Source organism: Taurulus bubalis (genome assembly GCF_910589615.1).
Source record: "Taurulus bubalis genome assembly, chromosome: 15".
Taxonomy (NCBI): Eukaryota; Metazoa; Chordata; class Actinopteri; order Perciformes; family Cottidae; genus Taurulus; species Taurulus bubalis.
Genome location: NC_136603.1, coordinates 13,940,954 through 13,951,989, shown reverse-complemented (window position 1 = coordinate 13,951,989; position 11,036 = coordinate 13,940,954). Strand labels below are relative to the sequence as shown.

The 11,036-nt window shown below is 41.9% G+C and overlaps 1 protein-coding gene across 1 annotated transcript in view; it reads left to right on the top strand.

Moving 5' to 3' along the window:
- Positions 1–1,211: 1,211 nt before the first annotated feature.
- LOC306747568 (FERM, ARHGEF and pleckstrin domain-containing protein 1-like) overlaps positions 1,212–11,036 on the top strand; it is a gene marked incomplete at its 5' end in the record, with an annotated part of 45,088 nt that continues 35,263 nt past the window's right edge. The window contains one exon of the mRNA XM_079230626.1: positions 1,212–1,391. Within this exon, the coding sequence (XP_079086752.1) occupies positions 1,212–1,391 (180 nt within the window). The remainder of the gene's footprint in view (positions 1,392–11,036) is intronic.

Here is an 11,036-nt window from a genome sequence, read left to right as displayed (position 1 = left end):
GCCTGCTGGAATGTGCAATGGAGAGAGAATTAAGCAGGACAGCAGGGCCTCGGGGGACCTGGCTGTGGATGCATGAGGGGTGGATAGCAGCCTGCTCATGTGTCACCCCAGAGAACGATTCCACAACTTTGGCCAAATGCAGTCCACCACCTGGGACAAGCAAAGAGCCACAGGGCATGTTACTCCCGATTTGGCACCTCCTCTTTGATTTGAATATCAGATGGGATCCTCCATTGCTGGATGTGGCAGGCCAGCGGTGCACGACTTTGTTTGCACCTGTGAGGTCACTTAAAGGACCGACGCCATGTATTTCAACCATTATCTATTACTTTTAGCTAACTTGCTTAACTGTTTATGATTTGCTTTACTTTGTTCATCCATTACCTTTTAGCTGTCTATTTTAAACATTTACCTATGTTTTTTTTTTTTATTCAAATCCTAATTTCTAGTTTTTAAAATTAGTTTAGCTACTTTAGCCTGGAAAAAGTATTAGGTAACCCATGGTGGGGAACGTGTGAGGCTAACTGCTCTATGCAAGTCTTTGCTGTGTATCTTTAAAAACAACAGAGTAACATGGACGCTCTGTGGTAACACCTGCATTTAAATAGTTCAGTTTTTTTTACTCTTTGCCCTCTGATTACTTAAATCCACTGCTCGTTCCTTTTGATTCTCGTGTTGTGTCTTCATGTATTTGCCTTGATGCCCTTGAGACCAATTAACACCAAGTGTATGTCTGTGTTGCGTTGGTCTAAATGCCTCGCTACGACTTCCGCCATCAATTATCAGTGTATTGACTCTTTGATTTTACACTTTGGCTTTGTGATTAGTGTGTCAAATCAAACTAGGGCTGCTTGATTTGTGTTTTGAAATCAAGAATATCCTTGAATCTTTTTCTTTTTTTTTGTTACAGTAATTGGTTCTCCCATAGGCAACAATTATCAGCCATTAGGGGCGAGTGCAAATACTGCATTTTAATTACTGTGTTAGTGTGACACTGTAGGTTGTGCAGCCTGCCCTCTCATCTCATTGTATTTCACCTGCTGCCTGCACCACTGATGCTCTGCAAGAGGAAGTGTCTTGCTACTCCTACTACAGCAACTCCTCAGTTGCATTATTTTGTGTTCATACTGAATGACTGCATGCACATGTGTTTGCTTGACTTTCCTCTCCTGCTTTCTGTGCAGGCTGGGCAGTGAGCATTGCAGCGCAGCATGGCAGAGCCAGACCCGGAGCCAATGGCCTCTGCAGCAGGGCAGCGTCTTGGAGCCCCAGAGACTCTTGGCATCAGTACACTGGACCCCGGGCACAAACCCCCGGCCATGCCCCCTGGACGGCATGTCACCATCAGGGTCCGCATGTTGGACGACACAGAGGAGCTCTTTGACATCTCGGTGAGTGGTTGAAGCCTTCTTGCTCAGACTCATTTCTTGATAGGAATACTAATGTCGAATTGGGACTCCTCGTTATAGCACAGTAGCCAATAAGCATATCCCGCTCTCGTCATAGCAGCAGCAGTCTGGAAATGGGTTGGCATGGCAACTGCATGACGTTAAGTTGTTTAATGCATGGGTGGAGGAATCATTTTAGTGTGTCAGGGTTCCTCCAGTTTATTGTAGTGGTATATCTTCCCTGCTTCTTAATCTCCCAAACTGTCACAAAGCTGATCTACAGCTGTCATCTACAAGCACACATTTATGTCTTCCTATATTTATTGGGAAACATGGAAAGCATTTTATTTCACACTTCTGTCCCACTTCGGTGTGTTGAATCCACGTGCTTTCCTAAATAATTTTAATGAAAGAAGGTACACAAAAGAGGCAACAATGTCTTGAGAAGAGCTGCCATTTAAATTCCATTCATGTTTTCAGGATTTGGAGGATTAGCTTTCTCATCACACAGATCTGCATTTAGACATTCGTATCAAAGCCATTTGCCGAGATTATGTTAAAGTTGAGCTAAAATTAGATCCTAATTGTGAATGCCATATTACATGCTGATATATTAAAGCTCTACACACTGAGGGTTTGGGCATGAAGCAGATCATTTGCAGATATCATTCTAAATGAAACTTGAATGTGAAAATAATTCTGATTATATTTTTTACTCTTCACTTTCTTAGTTAAGGGCAAGACTGTAGATATTCTTTATCATTCTTATATCATCATTCTTTAGTGAATTAGCATTTTAACAAGTTGTGCCTGTGTAGAGACTGATATCACACATTCCACTGAGTTTCATTGTTGTATGAAAACCATAACAAATATATTAGCCACATAAATGAGGCACATTGTTGCACTGAATGACACTCAAATAGCTTATTTTGAGTCAGTCCCAAATTTGTTTACTTGCTGCCGTAAATACTCACTAGTTCCCCAAATGTGTTTAAATCCACGGCTGAAAATGGTCCTCAATGATTTCACAAATTACCAGCCCTCATTTTTACAATAAAACTATATATTAGTGACCCATTTATAACGAGTTATATCTACATTAGGACTTGATGATCCCAGAGTGACAGTGTAGTTTGGTAAGTCCGATCGCATTGAGAGAAGGGCTAATGTTATGTTGGTTTTGACAGACAGAAAATATAGAATAATGTCAACATTATCCTTGAAGGCGATGAGAAAACTCCAAAATCGTCGGCACGCCTTCCCCCAGCAACTCTCTGAACATGTGGTGTTTTAGAAAGGTGTCCTTAGTCCCTGATTTAATGGCAGAAACACACAGTGGAGTCAGTGAAACGACTGTTATTTGTCTTGGAAGAGAAGAACAAGTCACAGTCTGGGACCATCGTCCTTCCTGCCTGGAGGAGAAAAGATGAGTAGATAATAGAAAGTGGTTATTGAGGGAGACGGATTCAGCAGCAGCCATTGAATGTAAATGAATGGGGCTCTGGACTAATGCTGCTGAGCTCTACTGACAGTTGGTGAGCATGGAGGGTACGGTGGAGTTGTAGCTGGCTGTTTCCCCTATGCAGTATGGGTAATGTTGCTCCTACAACGGGAGGCGGAGCTCCCTGTGCATGACTGCTAATCTTTCTTGTGGTATCATGTGTCGTACTTAATACTTAAGGCTTACTTGATTATCACAGTGAGGTCCTGTTTGATCGCCCTCATTTAACCCACATTACTTTCTGTGTACTTTGGGTTCAGTGCGGCAGTAAAGCCTTGTTTGTTTTTTGTTTTACAAGACAAAATTCTTGATGTTCTCACTCAGTACACTGTTTTTAAGACAACGAGCAGATGTGCTGCATCTGCTTTGTATTTTCTCAGGTTACAACAATCAGTTCACCAATACAGGCCTTTCAAAATTGAATATCATCCAGCCAGTAATGTTTCCATCTGATACGAGGCAGAGCATGAAGGGATTTATTTATGGCTCGTAATCTGTGAATACCTGCAGTGAAATTCTACTCTCTATGGAACCTCAGAGTTTTGTTGGCACACATTAGATTTTTGCTGTCCCAAAGTTTGAGTGTTAAAGATCCCTCAATCCTCCATAGAACACTCACGTTAATTCTTTAAATAGTTTTTACATTGATCAGAATTGGCTTTATTGGCCATGTGTATGTACACATACATTGAATTTGACTGCGACTACATGTTGCTCTCATCGTACATGTACAATAAACAAGATAAATATACCAAAGACATTAAAGACAAGAGTAGAACGCAGAAACTAAGCATTAACATTTAACTAGTATGTACAATATAAATATATATTGAATGCTATAGATGAGCATATGGACAATGAGAATGGACAATTAATTTGCGATATTATTGCAGCTGGAGGTACATGTTCAATCTGTCTTTTGCTCGGTCTGTATAAAGGTTCCATAAAGTTTGATACAGAGATTACGAAACAAGATCTCTGTCCTTGGAATAAAAAAAGCATTGCAGTGAGATTCTAGTTGAGACGGATGTTGCGTAGCAGGTGTAATGCATGCTTGGCCCGCTCTTCCACTAAGTGGGCCTTCTTGTGGCCGGAGCTGCCCATGATGGTGGAGTTGGTGAGGTTGAGCTTGGAAAGGCTGCAGTCATTGCAGCAGACATGCTGGGCAGAACCATCTGAAGTATCACTCGGGTAACAAAAGGCCCCCGCTAGCTGAAAGCTTTATTCATGCTCAATTTAACACACATTATGTCCTCCATCTCAAGTCAGCACTTGAGATAAAAATCTCAGCGGGCTAGATATTGTCTTTGCCTGGAGGTGTGCAAGGAGTACATTTTCTTCAGTCATCGGCTAACATTCAGGGTGGAAAGATCTGTTATCTTTTCAATGAAAAACTGTCAAATCTTTTTAAATTTAGTTCGGTGTTGCTTCTAAAAACAAAAGCGGGGTAGATAGTATACAGCATGTGGTGAGTTGAGGGAGATGAGTCCCTTTTTGATACTGAAGATTCCTCACAACAGTTTGTTCTGGCAAGGATGCTTGGATGAAAGGAGTCGCTCAACTTTAGCAGTAACTTCTTTTCCTTTCTGTCAACTACATGCCAGAAAAATGTCTGCGATGGAGGATACAGAAAACACATGTCAAATTGTCTCAGATCCTGCTGATAATAATCTCTCCCCTGCAGCAGTAAAGAGAGATAACTGCATGGTCTACAAACCACATTTGTCAAGCAATTATCTCCTCCTTTATTTCATAGCAGGAACATACAGCAGTGTTCGAGAAAAGGCGGTTCATCTTCGGTGATTTCATAGTCCGATTGACTCGACGTAGGCTTCTTTATGTGTCTCTTTAAGAAAACAAAAAGCGGCTGACCTCACCCTGTAACTGACACTAAAGGCTTCAGTTCCTGCTCCTCTCGGTCAGAGGGGTAAGTTTCCACCTCAGCGGGCAGAATATCAGATGGTCCAGAAACAAAAAGGGGCCACTGAGCCACCGAGCCATCTCATGGGTCACATACCATACTGTGGCCTACTTAGCACTCTGGCTGTGAACACACTTGTGTTGATGCTGATGATGTTTGGCTGCACAGACCCAGACAACTGTCCACTGGCATTGAATAATAAGTACACGTCTGCCAAAATATTGGTTTAGTTGCACTTTTTCATTATGGCTTTTGATGGAATTATTATTTTAAAATGTAAAATGGTCAGCTTGCTTCCGTCCAATTAACTCGTGCAGAGTTCAGTGGAGCAGCAAACTGTAGCCCTCAGTCTGACTTTCAGTCCTCGGGCGAACTTACACTGACTCTGACTGTACTGATGTTTTGACGCTTATGTTCGCTGATGGCTGGTAGAGGTTTGGCAGAAGTTGCTCATGAGGAGTGTGATTGTAACAGGAGGTGGGGGATGGAGTAGGAGGATGAAGGCAAGAAGAGTCATGCTCATTCCTGTGAATGAAAGAAACGATCGGGCTCCATTGGCGAGAATACTAATGAATACAACCTAACATGATGTTCCAATGTACTTTCCATTAACACTGACATTACAACACAGACGTTCTCAATTGGAAATTCAGACACAACTCTCTCTCTCTCTCTCACGTTGCACTGCTACTTCTGTTCTTCCTCTCTAACTGTAATGAGCCACTAAGGAGTGCAGTGTGTCCTCTCCTGTCCATTACAGTCATGGTACAGCCCCCTTTTTGAACGGCTGCAGTGTCGAGAGAAATATTGAATCCATTAATTACAGACCCTTCACCTCTTGGCATTTTCATTTGCTTTCCATATGATTTTTTTTTACCCAGCACCGTCTCATTAAGCTACAATATATTACTTTTGCGTTCCTAACTATTGATTAAATCTACAGCAAATGAATACACAAGTAAAACACATTTTCAGCCAAGCCAGGACTTGGATCCAAACTGTAATATTTCAACTGTTAGATGGATTACTATGCACATGTATGGTTCAGTGAGGTTAAATCGGAATTATTTTGTGATCCCCGGACTTTTCCTCTTGTGCCACGAGCAAGACAAGATTATCACTTATCCAGAATCTGGCCCTTGATCACTATGCAATGTTTCAGGAAAGCCTAGTGAACTACACCATTTTCCCAGAGGCACTTGGCCACTGTTCTGGCCTTTTGATTTGGAGTAGGTTTTATTAACCTGGGTTACATATGCAATAACTTAAATAAACTAATATTAAATAACAAGTTTATGGATTGGCTCAAACCTTTGTATTTATTATCCCCTGATGATGTTTCCTCCTAACTTTGTTGATCCCCTGACTTTTCATCCAGCGCCATCATCAGGTCAACATGTTAATTTGACCAATACTAATGAAGTTCTCATGAGCACTTCAAGTTTAGTCTCAATATGTAAAACCAGGATGGTTACCATGACCTGCTAATCATCAGTATGCACATCAGCATTGTAATTGTGAACCTTTTAGCACATTGTTTAGCCCAAAGGGCCACTGTTCCAATGAGTACATGTCACAAGACATTGTCCATCATTAGTAAAGATGTTCTCAGTTGTTTTTTTCAAAGCATGTAGTAGATTGTGAGTATCAGAACTGAATGTGTGGGCGGGTGACAGCGTCAGCTTTTGATCAGTGACACCGGATTACAGATGTTTCCGGATGTCTCTCTGAGCTGTGTTTGTACTCTGTTGGATATCGCCCTCTGATAATCCATCATTATAACGTATAACATGCGGCTCTGTCTACAGATAGTAGAAAACATTGAAGCCAATATTACCATATGCTTCTTAAATACCTGAGCAATGTAAAGCCCTATCCACATCCTGGCAGGAAGCATGTCTGAGGTCGACCCACTGAGTCCCAATCGTATTTGGTACAGAGTTCATGTGACAGGGTGTAATTCATCTCTCACTGAGAAACTGACCACGCGGTCCGTAATCTCGATGTATCATCCCCGCGGCTGGATCCATAGTTTATCACGACCATTTCCAACATTTGTCACAGCAGCGTAGATACAGATGCGTGCACAGAGTGAGATGTGAGATATGAGATCAAATCCTCTCTGTTTGTGATATTCAACCTATTTTTGGCCACAGACAATTTGATTTCCCCATTCCCTTAACTAAAGCATGATAACAGGGCTGCAGGGACCACCCAGGCTAAAGGGAGCAATGTCACAAATAGAAGGACCTGCATGCTTTAGAGCAAGGCTCTCACACCAGTCCAGAGGGCTTACCATCGTCCCACCAGTTGCCATTCTACGCCCCATCTGCTGGCACCCATTCATTGTATGGGGAAGCCATTAGAACAGCTCCAGCGTGCCTTGTGGTCCGCTGCCTGGCAATGAGGTCTTGTCTTCATGAGTAGAAACACGATGAAGGGCTTCTTTCAGCTCTGTCTGTCACTGACTGGCCCGCAGCGTGGAAGAGGAGCTGGGATGTTTCTACTGTTGGTGCCACCTTTTAGATCAATGCACATAGTCAGCTATAAGAAGAGCATATGCAGCCACATTTATACCGCAGATCTGGATACCAATTACTTAATTAATTGGATTGGCTAAGGCTCTGTCTTACTGGTCAAAGTGCTCATTAAATGTGACCACCATGCTAATGCCATTGCTTTATAATACAATAAATGAATTGCATGAATCGGTGCGTCAATTACGTTTAGATTTTGAATAATCTACACACCACAATCATTTTTCTTACAGCAGTACATGTTTATTAGGTCATAATAAATTATGTTCATGGTCATTTTTCTCACTATGCTCCAACATTATATTGACCAAACTATGAATTGTATTGTAACTCAATTGGGAAAATACTTTTCTGATCAGTCAATAATGAAAGTAAACATTAGATATGTTTCGTGCAGTGCTAACAGTTGATCTATGGAGATATCATGCTTTCAAGGAATGATTCAATGTTTGGGGGAAAAAAATGTACTTTCTTTTTTTCATTCACTCACTCTTAAGTTTGTACATTATATATGTAGCTACAGCCAGCTTAGTTTTATGCTAAGCTTACCTTAGCATAAAGACTGGAAAGGGGTGGGGGGAAACCGCTATCCTGGATCTGTCTTAACCAAATTTGCCTCTAAAACTCCATACTTAATATACACATTTTAGCTTCTTTTTTTTTTTTTTTTACATTTGTACATGTTTGCTTATAGGGTTAATACATTTCCACTAATCATGCTGAAGATGAATATTCTAAAGCACATATGTTCATATTTTCAGACATACTAAGCGGGGAATTCCCCCCCCCCCCCCCCCCCCCAATTAGTAATTCTTAGTACTTTGGTATGCTGTTATTAGAAAGTATGAATTCTGTAAAAATAAAATCAGCATCAACGCTAACTGGCACCATCACAATCAATAATGCAATTGAAGCTCCCGTGTATGTGAAAAAACTCACAGGGATTTCATCTGTGCACGGTGAAACACGTAAGCATAATTGAAATTCGAGCTACATATTATTTGTGCACATTACAGACCACCGAAGGTTCTCAGTATCTCGTGTTCCAAACGCGACATGTCGACTGTAACGGAGGCAGAGCTCAGAGGGAGGACGGCCGTCTGGTCTCGACTCTTGAAGCAGTGTGCTAAATCCTGTTAAACTCGGAGCTGCGTGGGGACACGGGCTGCTTCCCCAGCCTCATGGCGCTTTAGTGGGGGGGGGAGGGGGGGAGAACTGACAGAGGTGGTGGTTGCACTGTTTGGGCACAGAGGATGATTTGGCACCAATGAATGCAGAATAGGAATGCAAATTGGATTTGATTGGCTGTTTGAGTATTTGGGAGAATGGCGCAGAAGCTGCACAGCCCAAAGCAACAAATCCAACCCTTTCCTCCAGTTTCCACCATGTCAATGAGCTTTCTAAACCCATTACCAGCACTCCCCGTTCCCTAATATGAGTCATGCACAAGTAACAGTGAGATCTATTTAGATTGACTGTGCTGTGATTGTAGCATTCCCCTGATGCAGATGGCCATTTTTAGGTACATAAAGTGTGCCTCTGTTGTGCAGAAGGAATTTGCTCCTGTAGCTCCTTTCATACTTGTAGAAAGATGTGAGGAGATGGTGACTATGGCAATCTCCCCCTCCCTTCCTTCTTAGTAATCTGGTCCTTACAGAGAGTTGTGAATGAAAGATTGTTAGAGACCGTGTACAGATAAATAGCGCCGCTCCGATTTTAACTCATGTCACCTTGAAAGTGTTCAGAGCTCGACTGTGGAGACGATCAGAAAGAGACCTTGATACAGCAAGGATACTGGGAATTACCGGCCTCCAGACATCTGATGTTTGTCTCTGCTGTCTGTTAAGCTTACATATTACATTTGCTCTCTTTTGGGAGCCTTAAAATGGAAACGCTTCTTGTTTCTATTCTTTAAGACCACTCTCCCAATAGTATTAGCCCACTTTAAGCTGTTGTTGTTCTCTCCGTTATTCTCACTATAATAAATGATTTCCATTCATCATCCCTCCCTCTGCTGCCAGAAAGCACCTTGTTGGCCCGACTGCCTCAACCTTTGCGCTATGTGTGTGAATACGCTCCCTCTGAGCTGGAATGTATGAATTTCAACGCTATGCGAGTCCATGTTTGAAAGGGCACATGGAATCACGCTGGTCTATGTGCGGGTTGCCATGGCTACATATAGAGGTGGACGTGGAGCGTCTGAGCCGGTTGCAATGCTGCAGAGTTCTGTCTATTACTGATATCTGCCGGGGAGGACGGAGGTGGGGGGGAGACACACTGACTAGTATGGGGATACGCTGCTGCACACCAATTATGACTAACATATTCAGGAGACACAGCCGATGTCGCTGTGGGCTCTGGATGTGTGTGCAAGTGGCTTTTTCATATTCAAATCCATTGACTTAAAATATGACTGACAATAATAAGGTTTGAGGGATTATTAGCTCGTCTTGGTTGCAGTGCTGATTAACCCAGTTTCCCTGAAAGATGGCATTGTGTTTTAAGGGTGGCAGGGATTTGGGGGGAGGAGGTCATATGCTCGGTGTCACTATAAGAAAATAAAAAATGTAAAATGTGTGTGCTACTGTAGAGTCAGTTCTGTGGTGGTTTTGGAGGCTCACACGTGCAGCGCATAGATAAAAAAACAGCTTTCTTTTTTAGATTTTCCTGAATGAGGTGAATGATACACATTGAGGCTGGAAAATATTAAAAGTGTTCAGTAATGTGAGTGTGCCTTGCATCATTCTTGCACTGTCTGAAAATATTCTCATACTTTCCGAACATGAACTCTGAACCCTTGGTTGCCTTTCTCTCATGGCATGAAATTGAAAATCCAGCAGCGGAATACGGTTGGGGGGGTGGTTGTTTTCCCACGCGCCATCTTCCCCCTTCACATCCCGAAATGTAATTGGGTCGTGAAGGATGAGAGACACAGGAGAGGAGCAACAGTGGGAATTATGTGGTGGCTGGCGGTTAAGAATACAAACATGCTGGAGGATGCTGGACATCAAATACATTTGAGTCGTAAAGATAAACTGCATTTTCATCAGATTAATTTATTAAAAGTTTTTAGCTAAACCGAGGGGTACTTCATAAAAAAAGATATATATATATATATATTAACATATTTATTTGTTATAGATGAATTAGTACAAAAATAGGATTGCAAACTGTTATTCTGATCTTTAGTGTATTTTATTTTTGCAATAACCAGTAACTTCCCAGCTATGACGAGCCATAGTACATGCCTCAGTTTCCCATCAACCCAAGTCCCGTATACCTAAGATCGCTGTCTTTTGTGGATTTACGTGTGCAGCCACAGAATGTCTTTTCTTCTCTTTTTCCGTCTCGTCGACAGCAGTGTTTGCAGAATGGCAGCCGTTTGGTAACGTTGGATGAATAATATGACTGAATGCTTGTCCATAACCAACCCAAGCTTTCCCAGGTTGTTAGGGTATTCTTCACAGTATGCTGAAATCAGATATGTATCATGCATTTGGTTGGAATGTGCATAACTAAATGGTGTGATTCCCTCTCAGAAATGTGTGTTACATATTTCCTGTGAGAGATGCTGCAACCCAAAGAAATATTTTTTTTAGAGGAGAACATGCACAGGGGATTTATATTGCAGGAGTGTGAGCAATTTATTGTTTGAATGGTTAAAACCTCCATCATATGTCTCCTCT